The sequence below is a fragment of the Numenius arquata genome, chromosome 2 (genome assembly GCF_964106895.1).
Source record: "Numenius arquata chromosome 2, bNumArq3.hap1.1, whole genome shotgun sequence".
Lineage (NCBI taxonomy): Eukaryota > Metazoa > Chordata > Aves > Charadriiformes > Scolopacidae > Numenius > Numenius arquata.
In genome coordinates this window covers 41,666,580-41,691,901 of record NC_133577.1, presented here as the reverse complement: position 1 = coordinate 41,691,901, position 25,322 = coordinate 41,666,580, and the positions used below count along the sequence as shown (strand labels likewise).

Sequence of the window (25,322 nt, the reverse complement as noted above, 5' to 3'; positions counted from 1 at the left end):
CGCTTGGAGATGACCCCTCTGATCTTGACCCAGAGGCATTCGATAGGGCTTCCACAATCACTGTAGTTGACTTCTATACATTCAAGGTTCTCCTTAACATAGAGGGCGACTCCACCTCATCTTCCCTGCCTGTCTCTATGAAACAGGCTATAGCCATCCATCCCGATCCTCCAGCCACGGAGGATTTCCATAGTCCAAACATTCCCATTCCTAAATCCATTTCCAGTTACACATGCATATTACACTTAGCCTCTAAGTGAGAAACAGGTAATTTGTATAACGGTTATTTCTTGAGAAAGATAGCATAGGAAGGACAAGAATAGATCATTTAGGTTAGAATTAAGACTCAAGTTAAAGCACACGGTGGAATTTTGAAGCCAGAGAGGATGCGAGAGAAAATACTAATTTAATTTGCTCTGCAAGGAACTTAGAGCACTATGAGTGCGAAACAAAGAAATGTGGCAGAAGTGGCTTCAGGCAGCAGAGCATAATTTAAAAGAACTTCTAAGGTGAGTTAATCAACAATAAATTTGCATTTTCACTGATTTCCAGGACTGCATACAACAATATTACTGAATGGCATGGAGAGATGAAATTGAGGGTCCAGAAGTGTTTTTCCTAAATGCACTAAATCTCCTAGGTAGCCAATGACAGAGATAATCCTTTGGGGATTACTGACCAGAATAACTCATCCAGAATCTTTTCAGTGGTAGCCAGACTCTTTTCAGTGGTTACCAGTGAGAGGAAGAGGGGCAACGGGCACAAGCTGGAACATAGGAGGTTCCACTCAAATATGAGAAGAAACTTCTTTACGGTGAGGGTGACAGAGCACTGGAACAGGCTGCCCAGGGAGGTTGTGGAGTCCCCTTCTTTGGAGATTTTCAAGACCTGCCTGGATGCAGTCCTGAGTAACATGCTCTGACATGCTCTGGGCAATCCTGCTTCAGCAGGGGAGTTGGACTAGATGATCTTTATGGTCCCTTCCAACTCTAAAAAATTCAGTGAAATTCAGTGAAATCCACCCAAGACTGAATTCTGTACAGCAGTCAAAACTAGGCAGTTCTATACAAAATATCATGCTGAAGTCTTCTACAGAAAAAATATTCCCCAGTATTTTATCAGGGACCCAATCCTACATCTTCCTACAGCAATCATTCTTAAACTTTTTCTAGCAATAGTGGTGGCGCCATGGTGACTTAGCATGTCCCAAATGCTTGCTATTCAGAGGGCTACTGAATCCATTTGCAGTAGCTTGTTCTGGGAGTAGGTCACATACATCATGCTGTTTTAGGGAGGGCTTGGGAACTGTCTTCCACCGCACCACAACCCCAGCCTCATGACAGGATGACATGTGGCAAAAAGCCTCCCCTGACAGACATCAGCTGCTGGTAACTTCTTGGCATGTGCTGAGAAGATGGAAATTATCTATGTCTGCTGCATTCATAATGCATCTCATTTACATAGCTGTTCTGGGGCAGATTAAAGAAAACTTCTGTATAAGTCACTGAAGTTATCAAGCTTGCTCATACTAAAAATACTTCAACAAGTGCCATGTAAGGAAATTAAATTTGCTGCAATTTAAAGAAGAGTCTATCTTCATGGAGAAAAACAGAGATTCTCAACATTTATTTCTTTTTTAACTACCCTTCCAGAGACTTGATAATCGAAGCACATGGTAAAATAAGAGCGTATGGTAAAATTGGAGAAGCAGTTGAATATTTTTTATGGGAACATATGCACTGTGGAATAAGACTGTCAAATACTATGGCCAGAGTGACATGAAACATGTGCTTGCTACTACAAACTGCAACATTACAGATTGCATTATTCTATTTTCATCTGCCTTTCATTTTTAAAGGGTCAAAATAATCTAGAACAATTTTAGACCTATCAGCCAACTTATCCACAATAATTTTAGAAAAAGATACATAAACTGCACTATTTGTTGTGTTGACAAAACCAAGCAAATTAACTACCATGAATGATACACCTAGTCCTGCACTATCTTTCATTGCCTTTCCTAGTGTATGAGAGGGGAGTAAGTGTGGTTTCTACAGTTATTAAAGCCCCATCCTTTCAATTTCTTGAAACTTTTTACTAGAGAAACAATGCTTAAAAGCTAATGTAATTGTCCTGGTTACATCACAAAAACTAAATGAAATATTCTTTGCAATGGCCCATTATATAGGGTTTACAAGGATTTGGGTGGGGGTAAAATATTTTTGGGTAAGGTTGCTGCAGTACAGGAGGGACACAGGTGGTACCTTTACACGGATCAGAAAAATGCTTGGAAAAAACCTCAAATCGCTTGCTGTGGCTCCTTTTACCAGTGCAATTTAAGGATCTGAACTTTGGTTTTCACCCCCATTGCACCATGACTGAAGGGTAAGGCCCGAATTTGTTTACTTCTCTACAGAAGCAACAGAGACCAGCCAGTCTATCTTAAAAGCACTTCTAAGTGCTTCCTTTTAGAAAATGGTCTTAGATAAATGACAAGCCAACTCTTCAATGTCTATCCCTGGACCCAGGTAATCAACCCATTACCACAAGAGTGAACACCTCAATGCGTCCCTTGAATCTGGGTCATCCGCAATGCAGCCATTTGCCAAAAATAACGGGCCAGCATAAAAACAAGAGCACGGGTGAAAAGCTGAAAGAGAGCGAGGAGCAGATGGGACGGTGGGAAGGGAAGCGACACATCCTGACTAACAGTTCCTGGCTATTTTATCTGCCTGCAGTTAGGCACACTGAAAATGGAGGGCAGGGTGTGACAGAGCAGCTGGGGGAGCAGATGGGGCGGAGGAAAGGCTGAAAATTGTGACAAAGCTCTGCTAAACAAAATGTCAATTTATTTAATTTTTAAAGTGAGCAATAGAAATGAAGATGGGTTGGGTCCAAGCTGTGGGGCAACTTCTGAAAATGTTTGTTAATACACATTGTCAATGGGTAATAATGACAAAAGTGTGTTTGGGAGACTGCAGAAACGGAGTGAGGGACTACATGTGCTCATTAATGTTGGTAGAAGTTGGGCTCGAAGAGCAGCAGGAGCAAGGGAAAGGCAGCTGATGAGAGGCTGACATGTCAATATAAAACCTACTCCTGCACTCTGAAGCTGAGGGACAGATGTTGAATAGGGTAAGAGCAGAGACTGTACCACAGAACAGAAAAGCAACAAAAATAAAGAATTCTGGTTGAATACAAATGCAAAATATCCATTTATAAAATAATCCAAAAGAAATTGTGGAATTCCCAGAGCTATAACAGTAACAAGAAAATGAAGAACAAGCAGAAAGTGAATGAGATGTGCTATCAGATCTTATGCATCAACAACTGCCACACCAAATGGAAGAATAAATTTAATTTCTCATCAACATATACTGTACCCTTCAGTAATCAATGGCAATCATTCCTGTTTGTTCCATTCTTCATCTAGCTCTAACCCAGAACCAGTTCCCTTTACTTTGCTTTATTTTTCTGGCATTACATTTTGCTTGCAGTTGTTCCCTCCCTTCTCCCCAAGCTGAACTGTGGCCTGAGGTCAGGTCCTGTTTCTTTTCAAGGTATATACTGTCCTTCCAAAGCAAAGGTAAAAATTAGCTCCTGGAAGGTTCACACATGAAGGCGGGAACTGACAACATTTTTCCAAGAGACAGGATGATGCAAATGACCTGTAATTCCCTACATCACTCCTATAAAAAGAGGACCACACAATTAAAATCAAGCAGCTGTCAGTTAAGATCTATTTTCATAAATAGAACTTGTTTCTGAATTTAGGAATAAATGCTATATATAGTATTTGAGAAGATACTCATCTTCTCTATTGATGTCTTACTAAACATTCACTCAACAAAACGCTGTCTTGCACTCGCACCAGTTCATTTTTAGATTTTCCAAAAGAGCTACATTTAGAGCATCTCTCAGCAAACAGCCAACCCCCCCTTCTGTTGGAAGAAAGCCTCCTACCAGCTCATATGTATGCACTACACTTACAGATGCATGTGTGAAAGTTTGACATACACAGAAGTAAATTTCTGTACTTGCTCCTACACTTACTCTTCACTCTCAAGGAACCTGCCCAAACATATTTTTTTTCAAAAAGTGGCAGCTTGTGAAAAGCGCGAAATGAACAGCATTGAAATGCACCATCCTCTTTTCTGTTTTATGTTTAAAGCAGGGAATTTAACCAAGTAATGGGAGCGCATATACTCCTATAAATGTGTCTCAGCTGTCACCAAGGAGGACAGGTCGAGAGAGACAAGGAATCTCCTCTGTGTCTAGGTCCTTGACATCCTTAATTTTTATTTTTCTAGTTTCCTTTCTGCCCATTCCAGTTCCCTCAGTTCCCACATCCACATTTTAACATTTTTACCTTTTAAATTTTACTCAAATTGGGAAAGGATCTAACCTCACCAATCATTAGTGCTGTATTTTGGTCCTGCCCTTACAGCCACCGCACACAGCCACTGTGAAACTGTTAACAAATAAGTAATACACAGTAATAATCCCCATTGGGACATCTGATAAACACTCTCAGCAAATACAGACCTCGCTTTCCCTGTGGCAAGTTTCTGTAGCTCAAGACACAGCAGAAAGATGAGTGCGACCGCTCCTCAGTACTTTAATTTGCATTTCCGTAACTGCTGACATCTATTGTCTGGACTAATTTTTGAGGTGAACAACAGAGGGAGGCTGCATTCATGTAACAGTAACAAAGAAGCATGTAACCAGCATCACTCTGTGGTGTTTTCACCCCGTATCGTGATTTACTTGCTTTTCAAACTGCATTATGGCCTGAGCTCCAGAAAACTGCCTGATGTCTCCAAAACAGAAGAGGAAGTAAACAATGCTGGTAAGTGGGAGAAACATTTTTTTGTTATGACAACTGAGCAAGGGGCTTCCCAGCTGGCACTGGAGTCTGAAGGAGAGCAGCAATCATCTGGTTAAAGACAGATGGAAAATCACGATAGTTTCTCCATTACTGACATCAAAAATATTTCTTGCACAGATTTGACAAAAAAAGGATGCTCGTACTCTAAAGGTAGGAAATGATAGACTGTTATCTCTGAAATCTTACTGCAGCCACTTTTGTCATTCATGGCATAAAAGCCTGTATCATATCGCATATGCCTGTCCCTCACACAAAGCAACACCTACCAGATTTTCAGTCTTTATTACTGAGTCTGAGGCAAGAAGTTCCCTTGGTTAAAAAAAAAAAAAAACAGGGTCAGAGTGCAAGTGTGTGTACATTTTTAGCAAGGCTCCCAAAATGTTATGGGATCCACTTCCATGAAGACAAATGAACCCTTACAACAAGAGGGTGGAGAAGAGAGGAAAAAAATAAAATCAAGCAAAAGCAGAAACACGGTAAGAATTACTTGACTCAGAATTATTGTTGGCAAAGCTAAAAGTCAGTGGAAAAAGCCTAGAATGCATCAGCCAGCCCATATTCACCTTTGATGGTCATTCAGCAGCTCAGTACAAAAGAGCACAATAACTCAGCTTGCTGCTTCTAGGTACCAAACACAAAGACCAGTTGTCACAAGTCTGCCCTGGCTACTGTTCACACGTAGGGAAAGGAGTTTCCATTTATTTTGAGACAGAGTATATCTATCTTGGATAGCAGAGACTTCTGGTTAGAGCAATGATGTGGCTGAACTCAAGGTTAGGGTGAGGGGTGCGGGACAAGCCCCATCCACTGGTCTGGGTTGTGACGTTACAGGTGATGCCTATATCTCAAAACCAAACTCTCTACTAAAGAGTAAGAACCTGAACCTGATTAAGGGACTTTGTTCAACTACCCCATCTTACATTCTTACAGATACTCAGGGAGTGAAGTGACAAGCCTAACAGAAGTCTACAGCAAGCACACAAAAATGTTATGAAGAAAATATCCCTGGCAATGCTTCCCACTTAATTGAATCACCATGTTGCAATAAAAGTACTTCTACTACTAGTACAGCAGAACCCAATTGGTTTCTTTCTCCCACTGACTTTAAATACAGAGGCTCAGCCTAGTAGCCCGTACTGCTTATGTACATTTGCAAGGGGGAAGGTTCCAAGTAGTCGAGCTCCTCCTCTTCCTTTCCTTGGCTTTTGTCTCTTACATTGTACTGCTTTGGGTGTTTGTCAGATTCCTCTCCATGAGGCAAATCACCCAGCAATAAAATAACCAGAGGAAGTAAGGCTTTCTGCTGGGGTAAAGAGCTAGGTCAGCTCAGCAAAATTCCAGCGGGAAGGCATGCAGAGGAAGAAGTAGTGAGACTGCAAGGAAAGGAGGAAAGAGAAATTAAACCTTTCCCACTTCAATAGCAGTGAGCTGTTAGAACAGTTTAATTCCCTGTCAAACCGCAGCCCAGAGGTCAGGCTCACCAGTCAGTACCTTTCCATGCTCCACACCAGCTGTCTGCAGGATCACTGCATAATGCATAACTTATTATGAATTTTTATGAACTGTAGAAATTTTAATGGACCTAGCAGAAGAAACAGGGCAAACAAAATTAAACAGAGAAAAAAAGGGACAAAAACCCCTCACCACACCCAACTTTTTGAAAGACATCTAAAATTCTCTTCTCTGTGAAGCTGAGGATGCCAATTGTCATTGGCCATATCTCTGGTACCCAAAACAATGGCGATATTTTAACTACAGAGACAAAAGTATGGAGTTCATTCTTCCGGGAAAAAGAAGTAATCTATCAGACTTACCAAATCTAATCTAACACACTAATGAAAAACATGGACATCATACAAAATATTTCCCCTTTTGCAAAGGGGGGTTGGGAAGGCAATTACAGTGTATTGAAACGGACCTAATTAGTGCACCTCATAACAGCCATAAATGAAAATGTTGAAATCAAAGTATTTTATGCTTTAAAAAAACAGAACACTTACGATGATAGTACAAATTACTTTAAAATAACTCATGCTTAAAATTAGTTGGATCCTCGAATTGTTTATAGTGCATTCCGTTTATTACTAAATAAAGCTAGAAATAAGATCTTAAACTAGAAATTCATCATAGCATGATTTCTAGAAGCGAGATCTCTATGTCTCAATTTAAAAAATTCTTAATAGACTGAATGACCTGTTTTCACTTTACAAAAGAACTAAGAAGATAAATGTTACTGTTGCAATTGAGATTAAAACATTAATTTTAACAAAATGCCAACTTCACCTCCCTTGCTACATCTCTTCTTTTGGGTAATTTCCAAATATTTCTTTTAAAAAAATCTATTGATTTAAAGATGTTGTCAGCTATTCTAAGGTTTAAATCATTCTAAATCTATTTTTATACCAAGACCTAATTTCTTGTCTAGATCTATATCTCATTTTCCTTAAGGAAAAAGCAGTAGGAAATAAATTTGTATCACTGGAAGAATGATAACCATTAGCATTTTCTTTCAGAATTCTGATGCATTATTTATTAAAAATCAATACAAATTCTGTCATTGATTTCAAATGAGTTACTACTGGAGTCTCTGTTCATCTGTAAAACCTTAATATAGAATCATTGAAACAGAGCACTATTTTGCTTAGTACAGGACTAAACATCTCCTGAAAAAGTAAAAAAATAAACCAACTGATAAAAATACAATAAAACTTCTCCAGTTTAATAAAAAGTTCCCAGATATGCTCTAGCTTATGATACATAGCATTTATTGTTGTTTCATATGCAATGTTTTAATGAAAAGACAGTATTACTTAATTAAGCTCTAATTTACTGATATCTAACAAGTAACCTCTAGGTGAAAAAAAGATACGTAGATAATTACTCACAACACAACTCACTGAAACATGAAAGTTCAGAGCAGTATAAGCTGAAAAGTATGTAAGAAGCAGCATCAGGAAATCAGAAAGCCAGGCACTGGTTTACAACCAGTCCAAATGAAAAGTTTCAGATCCAACTTTCTGGGTCGGGAAATTTCCTGTTTTCAGTAAATATTGGTTTATAGGCTGATTTTACTTCTCACAAATAATGCCCACGCTTCTTTGTTCATTCTAGTTCAATATACCTGAGATGGCATTTAAAACCTGTCAGACTGCTACAAAAGTGTTATTTACCCATATTGTGCTAGGTTTCAAGTGCTGAGATTTAAACTACCATAAAATATGCATAAATATAGGGTCCAATTCTTTTTATATATATTCTTTGTCAGCACAGGGCTTCAGTGAAGGACAAGACTCAAATGGGCTTTATTTAGATTTCTAAATCTTTCCTTTGCAAGAGAATTGAGACAATATAGTGGAAGCAGTTTGGATATAATTCTTGTTATTCTTTGTGATCAATTCAATTTTAAAAACAGAGCAGAATTAAAATTCAAATTATTCTCCAAGATTTTTTTAATGTATCTTTTACTAATTAAAGACATATGCTCGACTGAATTATGTAACTCAACTTTAACATATATGAGGAGGTTTGGTAAATAGTATGGGTTAAAAAAAGCATAAACCTGTGCGTTTTATTTTTTCAGAAACTCATCTTCTATTCCGTGGACAAAAATAAACTTTCCCTTTCAAAAATAGCCTTCAAGAGTCAACATCACAAGTGAGTGAAGCACAAGAATGCAAAGGATTTCAGCTTGTCAACAGATGAAATTTAAGTGAAAAACCCATCCCCTGGAATGGGGTTCTCAACACCACGGTCACCAGGCTTGCAGCACACATTCTCGCTGAGCCAGGATTACGGGAATGCTTCCAAAAGGTAGACTACAAGGGAAAAAATGAAATTTATCCAGGGCATTAGGGAATTTGCAGTTAATTTTAAACGTAAAACTTCTTACAAGAGTGTCACATCACTCCACCCCTTGATAAGGAAGGGTCAAAGTTCAACTACTCATCTGCTCCCAAGTCTCAGCGTTCAAGAAAACGGGAGTTTGTTAGATAAGTGAGGAGAGAGCAAAGAGGGGTAGTTTGCAAAGACTGTAGCTCATGGTGTAGAAAAACCTTCAAGGCACAAAGCAAAGCATGACTCAGCCATAACCAAATGCAGCAAGATCTGCCAATGCACTAATTTAGATGCCAAAACTATTCATATTAAAATTTTTGGTTTCAGAAATATTTCAGGGAAAGATGTGAAAGTATCTTCTAAGGAAGTTCTACAGGCATGTTACCAAGGGAGACATGGAAGACATTGGATAGGCCTTTAAAAACACTGCATGAAAACAAAGGGGAGGAAAGGGGTAAAATGCACAGGGTTCATTGTTAGGGAGCCAACATTACTGCCAGCCTAGGTTAATTATAATTAGAACTACGTGTTAGAAATTAATCCAGTACATATAACCCACCTTCATAATGCCACTTCCTTATCATTTCTATGGTATTTAAGCACTTAATTCCTTAAGAGTTCTTTCAAAATTTCTAATACAGTGACATCAAATACAAAAAGCCCCTACACTTATATTTCCTCATACAGCTGGATGCCTAAAAAACTATGTTGTCTTCCAGTCCAGAGACAAATGTATGCAGCCAGTCAGATGGTGAAGCTCAGTGTCACCCTTGAGGGAGGATTAATGGCTCCGATAAACTCATTCTCTAGGAAGGAAAAAAGCTGCTTCCAGACTGTCACTGAATTTGCAGTGATGGACAGTTGGATGATATAAGGTAGTGCTGGCTATTACTGGCTACTAAATTACTTGCTGTATCAGCTGCCACACATGGGATGCCACAACACTGAAAATTGAAATGGGTGGGATGGAGAACAAGCAAAATTGCTTGAGCATCAAGACTTCATCAGGCTGCAGAGCGAGTCACCACTACCACATTATATAGGAGTAGGAAATCTGTACACTTGTCACTACTAAGGAAGCAAGACAGAGGAATTATTTATTCTTACAAACAGCTATTAGAAGGTTTGGGATTTAATAGTGAGCAAACCCGCAGACTAAAACGACCATCAAAATTAAAATAGGGCTATTTGCATATGATTGCATGTCAAAGACAATTTTGTCCTTTGGAAACAACAGAATACAGGTCAAAAGTATAAAAGTGAAAATATTGGAGGTCATCAAAGCAAAACAGTATTTTCTATACTTGGCTCTTTAGTGGTATAAGATTTCCCAGTGTAAGCTTGTTCCCAGATGCGAGCAGCTGCTACACACACATTTGTCCAGGAAACACATGGTTAGAAATATACACTCCTAATTTTAGTGAAGATGAATATTTTAAGGACATCCTGAGTGAAATCAGAATACAAATGTTAAATCCAGCTTCTGTTCAGCCATATACAAAGTGACAAGCAGTTGCTTACTCCAGGACTGCAGAGGAAGCTTTTAAGACCATGCATATTTCAGTGTTTGCTTTGCTGATACTTTGGAACGTCCTAGTTATAGAGCTTACCTCAGATACTAAAGGGTGGGCAAGAGAATGCTAACTCTTTTATCTGTTATCCACAATTTCAATCTAGATTAAACCAAACTAGTAAGCAAAAATTTCAGAAGAGCATGGTGCCATGAAACAAGAACACGAAATGAAGAGAGATTCAACTTACAATTAAATCTTGAATAAGTGAAATAGAAAGTATCCTCTTGACACCATTTTCCACAATTACTCCAAGCCAATTAAGTGCACCCCAGTACCACAGATAACTCTGTCCTCCGTGCCAATAGCTTACAAAGGCAAAAGTTAGGGCTGTGGAAAAGAGTGTTCCCAGCAGACTGGACTGAGATCCTCCCATTGGAACATAAATGTACCTGTAGGTGAAACAACAGATAAGCAACATTATTAGAGATTTCATAGAAATCGCAGAAAGGAATCCACTACAGAACAAATTTGTTATTTTTTGGCATAAAAAAAGAATTTGAATAATTACCTGGCATTATCTTTTACAGAGCTTGCACTAGTTTCTACAAAGCTGTGACCACATTATAGACCACATTTGGCAAAAAGACAATTTTGTGGTCATGGGAACTCTGCATTAGGCAAATGTATAGCATAAATTATATTCTTAAAATCACAAAAGACTAATGTTCAGGTTTTTTAAGCTGCAGTGGTTGGAAGTCAACTTATATACACAGAAATTACATGTATTCTTCATGTGAATTTAAATTACAAGACTCTTTAAAAAATTAAAACATATGAAGTCATATATAGTCATAGCCCACAGAATGTTTTCCACTTGTCAGAAATGTAGACACACGCAAACATGTTTTATTTTTAACAGCTTGTAATTTCTTTCTTTTAAAATCTTTCATTAAAAATTATATGAACTGAAAATATTTCCTATCTGGTTCTCCTATTATACACTCAGTATCATGTCTGCCTAATGACCTTCAGAGCACATGTACCAAAAATATCCCCAAAACCTGTATGAAGCACCCTGCATGCAATTATATTCTGTATTTAAACTGAATCCAGGAGTCAGAACCTTAGTCTTTAATTGTCCAGAAAGCAATGCTCATTCAGTAAAAATACCAGAAGCAATGTGATTCTGAAAGCTGACACTCTTTTCTGGGTCACTCCACTTCCTTCCTGCCTAGAGAGATACATCCACTCCTGGCATTTTCCAAGTAAAGCATGGCCACTGGCCAGCCTTTATCTGAAAAAGTCACATATCTCTGTCAACACTAAAGAAGTTCATCAGGCAACGGAGTCACCATCCAGCTCATGGGTACTGGCAAGGAGATGCAGTTTACGAGAACTGCCGGTGACAGTTCTCCTCAGCTGTCACTCCCTTGGCATGATGCTCTGTACTCATACTTGAGATTAATCCTACTTGCTAAGATAATTAAAGGAATTTTTTGCAGTGGAATTTTTATCTCTGGTTATCAGTTTTTATATTCAGAGATAAATAGTAGCTTAAAAAATTAAATGGGAAATTAACATAGTGCTTTATTCCTAATCTTAGGAAGACAGTGCAGTAACAGGGAAAAATAAATTGATGAAAGTAATTAAAAAGTAAACAGAACCAAGTCATTAAAAATATGACTGTCACTCAAAATTCTCTTTAAGCATAACAGCAATACAACTTTTCATTTCAACCTGCTACAGTTGTCTACATTTATAGTGATTTTCAGTGTTAGTGTGCTTTTTACTAAGCATATGAAAATAAATAGAAATTAAGATCAATAGTTTTTATTTATGTTGTGGTTTTCTTCTCTCTCCCCTTCCTATGTTTTTCTTGGGTCTAGTCTTTTCTCTTCACATATATAAAGAAACAGTGTGGCAATAATAGACACCTGCAATTGCAATCTATTAGTCTGATAGCAGGGAGGTATGTCTCAGCAGCCCGTAACCAGGGGGATGCCCTGCAGGGCTCTGGCACGGAGGCTGAAGGCAGCAGAGCCACAGACCCTGCTGCCTTGGACACATTCCTTCTACACAAAGGACTACAGAAATGAAAGACCAAAGCAGCTCATCCCCTCTTAGGACATACTTTCCCAACAGCTTTCCCTCTCCCTTTTTAAAGGCTGGCTGTTTTATATTTTAGGCAGGGCCCATGGCCATTATCGCTTCCCCTGGAAGGCTGGCTGGAGGAGGGCTGGCAGCCCAGCTCCGCAACCGAGAAACCCCAACCCCAAGAGCAGCACCTTGGTGCCCCTGTGAGCATGGCAGAACCTCCTTTTGCAGAGCTTCACCCACAGGAGCGTAAAACAGGGCACTGCCAGCCCTGCCAATCTCAGCAACGTTCACTCTGTCACACACTTACTGAAACACGGCATTTAAAATTAACCCAGACACTGTTGAAGAGACACATCTCTGCGGATGGAGACCTTACTCTAAGCCCTCAGGAAACCTTTCTGCTGACCTCATAGGGTCCTGGGTTAAATCTATGTTAAAGCGACAAAAGGCAGCTTTTCCTGCAGAAGTAGCTCTGGGTTTCCCTGCACTGAGACAGATCTGTTGTGTAGGCACCAGCCATCCTGTCCACACAGGCAGCCTCTGCTGGCACCAGCATGGCCAGGAGCAGCCCGGCAGCACCAGCCTCTGCATTTGCAACTGCACTGTTTAGGTTGGTATGAATGGCTTTCAGATTACTTCTGCAGAGAAAAATAGGCTATTTTCTGATTTTTGGTGTTTAACACCAGCAGCTAGATAACTGAGCAGCAGTAACTCCGATGAACGCTCAAGGTCAGTGAAGCTTTAGCTCCTAGTAAGGCCCACAGCAATTGTGCAACTGAAAGTTCACTTGCGTTAACTTTGTGAGGACCTGTCTGAAGAGGATCTGCCCCCTCGCTCCGAGGAGAAATGCAAAGCAGAAATCAACGCCTCTCTCCTCCCCTGCTGGCTGCCGTAAGAAAACAGAACAAAGGCGGCTGCCATTTTTTGTCACAAGGGCACTAACCCCCTCAGACGGCGTGGCCTTACCTTCCCTTGCCAGGGCATGCCCACTGGCAATTTTAAAGCAGGTATAAAGGGCTGATGGATGTTGAGTCGTTTCTCTTAAGCAGCGTGAAGTGCAATTCTGTACGTTCCAATGCTTTTTACACAGCAAAATTCATGAAAATCCATTATTACGTTACAGAACACATCAGGGGAAAAAAAGTAGCTTTGCTACCTCATCACCCCCGCACATCATGTCTTCTGCTCACACTCGTACACTGGCAGGCCCCTGTACGAGCAATGGGCAACCCAGCGAGCAGCCGGGGCCAGCCCCTGGCTCCCTGACAGCCCCCTTTGTACTCCCTGATGCCGCCAAAACTGTCTTGCAAAAGAACCACCGCAAGAGCCCTTGTCGTTACAAAAACGCGTTTTGCTTATTTTTGAGCATCGTGGTAGTTTAGAATCTAATTTCTCAATACCTTCCCTGTGTGTTTACACAGAAAAGTACTCATTTGCTTACAGAAAGCTACATTTACACTAAATTGTGAGGTAGAATAAACCAGTGAACGGTATTATTAAGCCAGAAGATACAACAAACGTTACTTCCGTATTATCATTTATGACATAACACCCGCTTTCAAACTAAGAATTTGTTGTGATTTAAAGCCCCACACAGCCCCTCACTCACTTCCCCCCAGTGGAATGGGGAAGAAAAGGAGTCTCTTACAGTACATCAGGAAAGATTTTCTGTTGTCCCGTTCACTAAGAAAATCCGTGAGAAGCAAAGGAGGGAGAGAGACAGACTAAGGGGCAACGGCTACTACAATTTGATGTCTTATATATCTGCATGCTTCCCAACTTTTTTCCTCCTTACCAAGGCTACCATCTACCTTCCATCTATCCTACAGTCCTTCTGTCATGTGATTAGAAACTCAGGGTTTACACAGAGAGGTCGCTGTAAAGCACGCTGATCTGCTGCGCCATATGTGGAATAGCATTACATAAATATCTCATTTTAAGCTTCCACGCAGTTTTTAAGACTATTTCCATCTCTAATCACAGAAAATCCATGGAGAAGCTCAAAACCCCCAGTTCAGAGACTATTAGCACATAAAAGTAATCACGGTTCCTCATGGCAGACTAACACAACTCAAAGGAACACCCTTGTAGCAGAATTTCTTAACAGCTCATAAGCAGATTACACATTTACCGTAGATGTGCAAGGCAGGCAGACTTAGATGAAAAACGTGGTGCCAACGTGCAGTAACTTTATCTAAATTCACATACTCACAGAAAAAGAAAACTCAACAGTTATTTGGTGGTCAATGCGCCAAAGACAAATGAAGAAGCAACAAAGTATTTTGCAAAGAGAAAAGGGTGCTAAGGGAGGTAGATTTGAGGATGGTAATTGGTCATGTCCCTCCAGGTTATTTTAGAGGGATGGGTAACACTGGTCCCCCTTAAGATCCATGAAAATTACCGACAGGAAGATTAGACCTGTGGAAGATGCTTAGTATCAAAAAAATGCAGGCTAGGTGAGCATTTAAAAATAAAACATCAACTTAGGGGATCAAAAGTCAAGCCCTGCCAAAACTTCAAAGGTGAAATTTGAAGGCGAAAGAACAGAGAAGATTTCCAGGCCATCTGTCAAAGACAAACTCATGAATGCCACAGGCCAGGCTTTGCCAACCATTCCTATAATAACAACAAGGAAAGACACTTCACCTTGTCTGAAGAAAAAGTTGTGCATATTAGATGGGGAGAAGAGAAGGGGGAAGAGAACTCCATGTAGATTAAATATCTCAAAACATCTGGGGAGCATTTGAGGCACATAAACACAAATACCTGAGATGACTATACTTGCATTCTTAGCCTTCCCCTCCCAAGGCAAAGATGCTTTCAGTCTTTACCACATATCCATAGACTCTGTTTCGATTTCAAACTAAAACTTACATGCTATTAAACATCTTTCTTTCACAAAGGAAGCTTAACTGTGTATGTGTCTTCTGAATAACCAAGTGCCTTACTTTTAGTCCCATTTACAGTAGTTTAAATCAGCTTATCTACAGCCAGGAAGCTGTTCCATTTACACAACTTATCTTAATTTTAGCTCACTAAGTGAACGTCGGAGAATTGGATAAAATATGTAAATGGTACCATTTTAATCCCTAAAGTAATGCAAACACAAACATAATAGCTGAGGTATTTAAAAGTGACATTTACTTACAGAGAAATCCAATAACCATTTTGTTAGTTTTCTTGAAGTGGTAATCTACAGAACACTCTTAAGAGACCTGACAATCATTCCCTTGGAAAACACATTGTTTTCTTTTATTTTGCATTATAAAGTTTTTATTCTGATAACTTTAGAAACCCACTAAGAGGAGCATTTGCAACTAGTTAAGAATCACTCTGAAGGGGTTTTATTCCTTGAGGCCTCAATGCACTGCTCTTACTTCCACATGCATGTAATTTTAAACATATTTCTATCTTGAAGTAAGTGCAAGTAAAGCACCTGTTCAAATGTTATTCTGTTCAGGGGATTTCTTTAACATGTGCTTAAATTTCTTCCTGAAGTAAGGCCATACAGCAAGATGCATGCTATCCATGATTTTTCTTCCCCTCTGCTTAGCTCTTGGTCTTTGAATGTCTTATGTAGAATCAGGTGAAATGTAATTTTTTTTAAAAATGTTAATTTGCTTGTAATGGCAAACTACTTGTAAATAAAATTAATTTAAGAGCTTTTTTGTGTTTTATTTCAGGGAATATTTGATGTTCAAAATTCCAATGCCTCTCTGAATTTCAAGGGTTAACCATACTGTTTTGACTTGGACAGTTACACAGTCAACACAGTAAAAGTTAAAAAAGCAATAATAAACCCTTCCATCTTACATCCTGACAACAGAAATCACTTGAGGTTCTGTACAGTGATGGTGTCCATTCATGGATATATATACAAAGTTTCATCCGGGCAGCGTTACGCCTGGAGAATTTGACTCTTTAAGTCAATAAAAAGTTCTTCATCATTACTTATGAAATCAATGCTCAATGTGAGCGTGAACAATTTTGAGTTACCACTCACTTTGCTTCTAAATTATCCCAAGGATTGTCACCACAAAGGAGATTTGATTGAAATGAAAAATGCAGCAGAACATAGGGTGAGAACTAGAAGGGAATTCCCTCTACAACTGGGGTTGCGCTTCCTTCATTTATTTGTTTTTAATCCTGTGCTTTCTTTTTGTGACCTTAGACCACTGATTTAAAACGTTTTCTCTACTGCATAACAAAAAGATTTCGGGCCCAGTTCTGCAAGTTCTTACTTCTGGGTGAGGTCTTACAATGCCTGTTTTGTTAGTTCAAGCTTTCACCGACTTGGATGGAGCTACGCAGAGTGCATACGTAAAGCACACCTGTAAGTCTTTGCAAGACTGGGTCCTACATTAATAAATCTGCTTTAAACCACAGAAACATCTCCTGTAAACAAGACTTTGAAGGCTGAGCCCCGCATACTTGCACCTGAAAGGAGTAATAACCAGAGGTATTTGGAATACCATTTGGCAAAATTTCCATTAGGAGAGGTAAGCCTTGCTCTTACTCTGAAACTCAATTTTTTACATGGTCTAATAATTTTGCTGGGCTGTTGGCAAAGCTTTTTAAGCTCTTTAAGATTCTCTCACCTCACTAGCTTAATGTGATGTTTAAAGAGGCCTTAACGAATGCAGACCCTTTAAAATATTTAAGCTAATGTTGGCTCCAGGCAGGCCTTGTTAAATTACCACAAAAATGTTTAATGAGAAATTAAGTCCATTTGGGTTACAAAGCATTAATGAGAATACTCATATGCAAGAATACTCGGCTTTGCAAATATGACCTGAATTTTGGTTCACTTTCCAGTTACTAGCACCTTTCCCAGCAAAGACTGAGTGTGCAGTTTCCTACTAAAAAACTGAAAAGTGTTTAATGTATTTTTCTTCCCTTGCATTCAACACCAAAAATTATCTGAGCCATATGTCAAAGGGCAGATAAGTGGGGAATATTGAACAAATCATTTTGAATTCGCTCTTCCAAGGAAGCTCATGTTTTCAAAGAGATTCATTTATTTCAAATGAAATTTTAATCTAAATCATAATACTTCCTTTTAATAGAAAAAGTTTCATTACTGATGGACTGCTGTGTTTAGTTTTCTCCCAGCCACATCTAGGAAAGAAAGAAACCCTGCCCACCACCTGTTATCAGTCAAACACAAAACTACCAGTCATCTACCTTTGATCTCAATGGAAATGGGAGAGGTTCCAGATAACCAAAGAGCCAAAAGACCGGTTAAATCACCAAGTCCAAACCAGGGCCCCAACTTTTTCGCTGACGGTAGGAGCCTATATGTTATTGCCTAAACACCCTAGAGTTAAGTGCCTACAGCTCAGCTACTGGGTGGGAGGGGGCTGTGTCCCAGCTGGCTGATGGAGCTGGGAAGCTGGTGCCTCCTCCCATGCAGAGTTTGCAGAGCTCCCCAAAGCCATTCTGAACTTAACTCCCCTCAGGGACCCAATTCATTCCTGATACTCACAATACACCTACCATGTGCTGATAATATCTAAGCTCAGCACGAAGCACAGCAACCAGGCTGTACTCCTTTGAAAACCCGGCTGGAGGAGGGATCTATTAATAGCACTGTCACTCTTTACTTATAAAACGGTAGAGGTCAGGCTCTTTGCCAGGGAGACCGACATATCTTGTCTCCCAGAGGAGTGCTCCAGCTGTCTGTTACCAGGCTGCCACCAGGCAGAAAAGAAAATGAGATTCAGAGAGTGAATATGCAAGAAAAAACAAGTCTATGGCTGCAGCACTACCCAGAGAGACACAGAGATCCCAGTCCTGCTTCCTGCACTAGGAATTGCTCGCTGTGCCCTAAAGAATCATTAGACAAAATGCATAAGCAACACCATGAACAAAAGAATTAATTTTTTTTCCCCTCATTTTCTTTACTTCTCCTGACTCTTACGTTGGAGGGCCCACCTCAAAACTCAGAGCTCTGCAAATCTGCACTGGAGGCTCAATAGGTGTAATTTCCCCACGCAAATAAACCCTTTGCATCAAATCTCTTCCCTTGCCATCTCCCCTCTCGTCATAAGCATGCATTCAAAACAGCACATTTTACAGTAGTTTTCAACTACAGCTAAAGCAACAGAGACCAGTTCTTCCTGTGTGTCTGCACATATCGAACTGTCTGTGGCTCAGTTAGTGAAAAACTGTTAAGTACGTGTCATTTGTTGCTTTGACCACGCCAAGAATAAAGTACTACGTTTTCTTCCCCATCTTAGAAAGCCACTTTAAATTCCATAAGTGTAAGCACAAGCTATTTAGCTATCCTGCTAATCTTACTATGCCAGGTACATCAGATAAAATGCATCTGCATCTGTGGGTTCAGATGTTTAAAATACACTCATCACCATGCACTTAACAGCTACCTTTTCCAGCACACCTCTGTCAAAGAAGTGCATGAAATGTAGTCGCTACAACAGTATCTATATTATTTTTTTGTTATTAAAATATTTTTCCTTAGAGACAAGGTGATAGAAGTTAAAGAGCCTTGTGCAATTTGCTAGGTAACAGAAAAGATTGTTTAATCTTTACAGATCCCTTTGTGGAGAGCTTGATGATTCTTTTGCATTTATATACACATATACACGGTTTATACACATGCATGTCAAAGGGCTTAGCATCCACACAGCAGTTTCACCAAACCATGCAATACCTTTTCCTCACTGGGCTGTACAGTTCTATAGATAAGCAGAAAAGAGGGCATCAGAAGACTTTCACCTGGGTACATCACAAATACATATTTTTGTGAGACTAGAGTGATGTTTGAGATCCTAAGTTCCAAAGTCAGTGAAGACTTGGTAAGCATTACAACCTTCAGATTATAAATCAACATCAACAAAACGTAATTCAAATGTATCTCTGAAAAAAAGTGAAGATGTAATTAATGAAGAGCAAAAATATAGAAGAGACATTGCTTAAATATTGAAGGAAACTTGACGAATACCAATGTATCTGCTTAAATATTGAGTAGTGTTACATATTCCTCCATGTTGCATGTGCACAATTTAAAGAGTTAGACTCTTGATATTATTCCAAGCTGAGTAACTCACCTCTCCTGAGTTCACATTTCTTAGAAAATACTGTCTGTAGTTCCGGGAAAAGACTACTTATGAAATACAGCCAAGGCATTGAGATGTCTAAGCAAAGCTGGGATGACTGAAATAAAGATTATATGGAATCTTCCACACTAAAGAACTTTTATGCACTGTCCAGACTGTGTCAAAACCCCTTCAAACACCAGCAGAGTTAAATCCCCTCTGATATAGAGTTCAATCCCTATTTATCAGCTCAAATCAATGTTGCCTAATTTTATATGTGAGAATGTATACAAAATTTAATTAAGCAGAGTGAAGCAAAATATTTACATTTCTTGAAGCAGTACCCTTAAATAATGATGATCTCATTTTTTTTCTCATTTTTAAAGAAAGCATAGACACAATGTCCTAACACCAGTTGGGAACACGGTTCAATCCAGACAAAAACTTAAGGGGGAAATGTCAGTTCCTGTGAAGTCAGCAGCAACACGAGAGCTAAACAAGCAATATGTTTTAAACACACAGCAACAAATTATCCCAATGCAGATGTAATACTAGAGTAAGAAATGCTGTAGCTACAGCATTTAGATATATATTTAATTATATATGTAAGGAGGGGAAAGAAAGGGGAAAAGAAAAGGTGCATCCTCGAGGAAAAAGGAATGGTAAAAGCCTGTCAGGGGAAAAACATCAGTTAGGGTATCACAGAAAGGTAAGTAGAAAATGTACCATGTATCTTCTTATCCTCCTGTAACACCTAGCTGTATATCTGTCCAGTTGTCTAAAGGCAGTCTGTTTGTAACAAACAGAGAACGGATAATGATTGATAAAAGAATGACTTCTCTGCATTGATCTTCACAAAAAGCCCTAAGACAACAAATCAACAAAACTAGTTTTAACTGGGAAGTACAAATATATGTCAGAAAAGGGAGAAAACAGGTTAAAGACGATTAAGACTGTCAACAGCATTCCAGCCAGTGTGCCTTCATTAAATTCTCTGAAAGGTATTCAAGGAAGCATCTAGTTTATCCATTGGGTCACCAGTGATTGTTTTTCCTGTTTTCTGCTTGTTGAGATTTCAACAGACCGTAAAAAGCAAACGAACTCCTTTTCTTTCTTCCAAAGTGAGGGGAACCAAGCAGGAGCAAGAAAACCCCACCCAGCTTGGGAACTGCCCAACAAATTCCTGGTGGGGCTTGGAAACGGACTATGAAGCAGCAGCTTGTGCTCACATCACCCTTAGTACTTGGGGTTGGCCAGCAAAGAAACAGCATGTACCTTCAAAGAGTTAAACAGAAACAGTAACACCAAACTGGCATGTTTTCCCTGAAAAACCTCAACTGAAACCAAATCTGTCAGTTAAAGTCTAACAATATAAAGAACAACATAGCAGGATAGCTATGGTTTAGCTTTGAAACTGCTTGAATTATTCACCAAATACTGAATGAAGCATTTAAACTGCTTTAGTATTCAGTAACTCATACCGCATCAGCAACAGGGTGTGAGCACCTCCCAGGGACGTAAGCTCCACACCTGGGAGAACATCAGACACCCACAAACCATGGGTGACACTGGATGGAGGTGGAACACATGTCCTTGACTCCAGCCTCAACTGGGAGGCAGTGGGCAACCAACTGCTCTCAGCTGTTGATTTTCCACCATCTTGCAGAGGCTGTTCCTTGACTGGAAAACGGCTTTTCCCCATCATAAATCACTGCTCGCACAGGTGTCACTTGACTTGAAGAGCTACAAGCAGTACAACATTGCCCAGTGCTTTCTGCCTCCAAGCCAAGACAGACCCCTGACTCCAGGAGCACTTTTCCCTCTCACAGATGAGTTACTTCAGAAGGAAGGATGTTGGGGTACAGCATTTACACGGCTACTAGGCATCCATCAGCTCCTGGCTGAGACCTAAAGCTGAGAGGCAGTGAAAAGGACCCTGAACTTCAGGTGCACCCTCACCAGTGATTTGACTGTTTTGCCCTGAAGTAGACTAGAAATGCTCAGGCAGGTAAAGCAGGAGTCTCCCATTCTCCCCCAGCTTTTACCTAAAACTCATGATTCTCAATTATGAGCTTATACAGTGGCAGAGCACAGCCATATGGACAGAATTCATGCATACCAAGAAGTCAAATATAATTGTCTGGGGTCAAGTGTGTTGACAATGTCCTGGAATATCTTCTGTTTACATTGCAAATGTTTTGTTTAACGGCACCACTGCAGAGATTGACAATGATGATCCATCTCTACAGTACTGTTTACTGATGTTCAGTGAGAATTAATGTGAAATTGAGCGACCATAAAATGATACTTTCTCATTTTTACTTGCTCATGGATTTGATTATTAGTGATACTAGCCTTCTTCATTTGTATTTCTCACCTTTTTCTACAAACTAAAGAGCCCCCAGTCCCACAACAGCAGCCCACTCCATCCTCTCTTCATTACCATCTGTCCTAAAAGATAATTCTTCTATGATTGTCTCAGTCTCCTTTCTATCCTGTACACTTTAACACTGTTGAACAGAAATTAAACACAGTAATGTGAAAGTTTAGAGTCGATTCACTAAGCATAGATACAATAACAGGCTGAAACTGGTGACTGAAAAACATTAATAATGATTGACAGCTATGAACACTTCACCAGATACACAAATCATTAGTTCAGATTGCTAGGTTACTGATAAAACAAAGGGAAAAATGCAAGCGTTCTGTTGATGCATACGCACCAAAATATTACCAAAGTGAGCACTGGATTTCTTGGACAGTGATAACTAAGATCTATTTATTTGCTCCTAAGAGAAAAGGCCAGAGCGTATTTTCTTTTACTGCCAGCAAGATTTTCTTCATCAGTTTCAGATGGATAGGGATCTGGGTTCTGCGCTTGTTTTCAATGCCAAGTACCTTTTACACCAAGCCTCTTCTGCTCTACCCCTAAAATTAGCCAAATCAAAACCTTTTCAAAATTTGAGGACAGAAAAATCAGAAAGATTTCTTGACCTTTCCATAGTTACAGCAATGATGCCACAACTCATTGCTATTTTAAGAGAAAAAAAAAGTATTATTGAATAATTGTGTGGTTATATTTCTTGTTCTGCATGTGTTCACACAAATGTTTCAGCTGGATGCCTGCATGTGTTGTGGATGCAGGGGTGGGGTTCATTAAGCAGAGCATACACTTAGCAGAGCAGCAAGACAAAATAAATTCTTTCAGCACTAACTTAGTTTGGAGATTGGATTTAGCAGAGTGAACTTGACAGATATTTTTTCCAATTCAAATGTTATTTCAGTTTGTTCAATTTCCAGAGTATACACATTAAAGGATTTCCATTTTAATGTTAAAAAACAATGTTTCTTCCATTAAAAATTCTTTATTATAAAAACCTGATACCACGTGCAAGATACAACGATTTTCTTGTCTTTTATGCTGAGCAGAATAGCCATACATAATTATGACCTGGCTGTCCAGTTTTAATCTTCTAAGCATTCCTGTACGTGAACTCATATGCTTCCATGATCTATTGATATTTTTACTTGCATATTGATTGAGAAATAATTATCTCCAGTAAGGTGGAGAAACCATCAAGAAAAAATCGTATAAAGTGACCTGCAGTCCTAAACATCAAGCCTGCCAGCTAAATCCTTTTCTGAGAACATGCACGGTACTAACTTTGCAGCTAAGCTGTGAGGTGTCAGTGTTAAGCTCAAATTTTATTTAAAGAACAAACATACAAACACTCTTCTCTGTATCTCAGACTCTTTTCTGTGCCTTTGTGGCATAAAATATGCCACACTGATGTATGATACACACTGGTGTATGACACTGAGGTAATCCCTCTCAGACAGCTGTTGTTCCCTCGCTCCCTCATCACCTCCCCTCTGAGGCAGAAAGCACAAGCTGCTGGGGCCACTCCTGAGATCCCAATAGATAATGGCTTTTCTGCTGCTGCCTGGTGAGAGGAGAAAGCAGTAAGGTTGGAAGGCAAAGGATCCGATCACAGACTCATTTCAGCAAGCTCCAACATCCCTTTAAAGCTATAGGGGACAATAAAAAGCCAACTGTAACACTCGGTGTTAAAGCCTTTGAAGCATCCACTGCTGGCAGAAGGTTGAGGATTTTAGGCATTCAGAACAGGAGGTGATTTTAACTCCTAAAGCAACAAGAACAAAGTGTGGACAAAAGTGAGTGCAGGCAAAATTGAAATTGAAAATTGAGTTTTAGACCTAATTCTAGTTCTGAAATACATATTTCTTAACAATGATAACCCCTGTGATCAACAGGCTCTTTGGACAGGATAGGTATTTCCTTTGCTAGCTGTATCTGAGCAAGAAAACCTGGTCCTAGTTACCATACAACATTTTTTTTCACGTTGCTAATAGAGTTCAATATTAAATGAGTACATTCTGTGAAGGAAGCCTAGCTGTGATTCTGATGGCCCTTATTTTGCTGAGTAGGTAGAGTTTAAATCAATATCAAGGGCATTCTTCTCCATCTTCTAGCTTCAGCCACCTTTGCTGTGCTCTTTCACCTTCCAAAAGAGAATAGCAATACAAGAAACCACCATGCTGTTCCATTTTCACTCAGAATTTATGTGTTTATGATCAGTCTTTGGTTTTGTGAACAAAACACGTATCAAATACCTTTTGTATGCTTCAAAGGACTGAATCAACTATTCAAGAAAGAGAGAGAGAAGGAAAACAGAAGTACTGACCATTGGTCCTTGACAAACTCTAACACCTGCAGACCATTGCAGGAAAGAGCTGAGTTGCCAGTATATCCAGCATCCCTGGCTCAACACCCAGCGTATCTCACACTTTGGCAGGAAACCAGTAAGCCCTGGGCAGGATTTTACAACACTATCCTGATTCTATTTCTGAGGAATACTTAATAGCTTAATGCCAGGTAAGGCTATACTTGACTTATTAGAGCACTAAAGAGCACTGCAAGGCCTGCACCCACCCAGCTATCATTCAGCGAACCCCATGTGTGTTTTTGCATGCTTGTGGGAGAGAAAAAGGGCCCAGAGGAAAGAAGAGAATGTTTTACTGACAACACTTGACCAGTTCAAAGATAGGCACAAATCAATATCTCTCATTTATGTTTGCTGCTGGCAAAAGACGATCAAGTATGCAAAATATTCAAGTTGTCAAACATGACCAAGAGCTCTATTACAATAAGAAAATAATTGCTTGACATGTTCACCTTCAAATCCTAGGCTTTCTTAAGTCATTGTGATTCCAACATTAACAACAGATATAACATGACTAACAAACTCCCAAAAGCATTTTACATAGACCCAAAGTTTTAACCCCTACTACATTGCATTGGAATCAGCTTCATCTAAAAGCGAAGTGATTAAACACACATGCTTCACAGCAAACACAGATAAAGATCTTGCTAACTGTGCTGGCACCATTGGCAAGCTTCTTGTTTTCATCAGCAGGTTTGCAGAAGCAGAGAAAAGAAGTCTGTATGGAAATGAACTGCAGAAGGGAAAAAAACGCCATGCTTTTTGTTCCTTTTCAGCATCTTTTTCTTCCTATGCAACTAAAATTCAAGACTCAATTTATGAAAATTAAAGCAGAGCTGAAGAAGGAATGAGAGACAGGAATTAAGTGTATCTTCGAAATTTGCCATTTGACCGATAACGACAGAAATGGTTTTACTGCCCAGATGGTAATTATGTTTTCAAATTATATCATAATTATTCAAGTGCAAGTGACCTTGACATGTGTAAGTCTTAAGAACTGCTTGTACACTAGAAAGAACAGATTTTAGACTGTTTGCAAGCTGGAAGTTGATTATGTCGAACATTGCATACCAAGGAATAATGTGGTATGACTCGGTGAGAATGAGCTGACTGCAAGCAATATGAGACACTAATTTAAATCTGTGCAGCACCTGGAAATTATAAAGTGATTTAAGGATAAAGTGTC

The 25,322-nt window shown here is 39.4% G+C and overlaps 1 protein-coding gene across 1 annotated transcript in view; it reads right to left on the bottom strand.

Annotated features, from left to right (window-relative positions):
• Positions 1-25,322, bottom strand: part of HHAT (hedgehog acyltransferase) — a 152,293-nt gene that overhangs the window by 68,189 nt on the left and 58,782 nt on the right. The window contains exon 9 of the mRNA XM_074168775.1: positions 10,484-10,685. Within this exon, the coding sequence (XP_074024876.1) occupies positions 10,484-10,685 (202 nt within the window). The remainder of the gene's footprint in view (positions 1-10,483; positions 10,686-25,322) is intronic.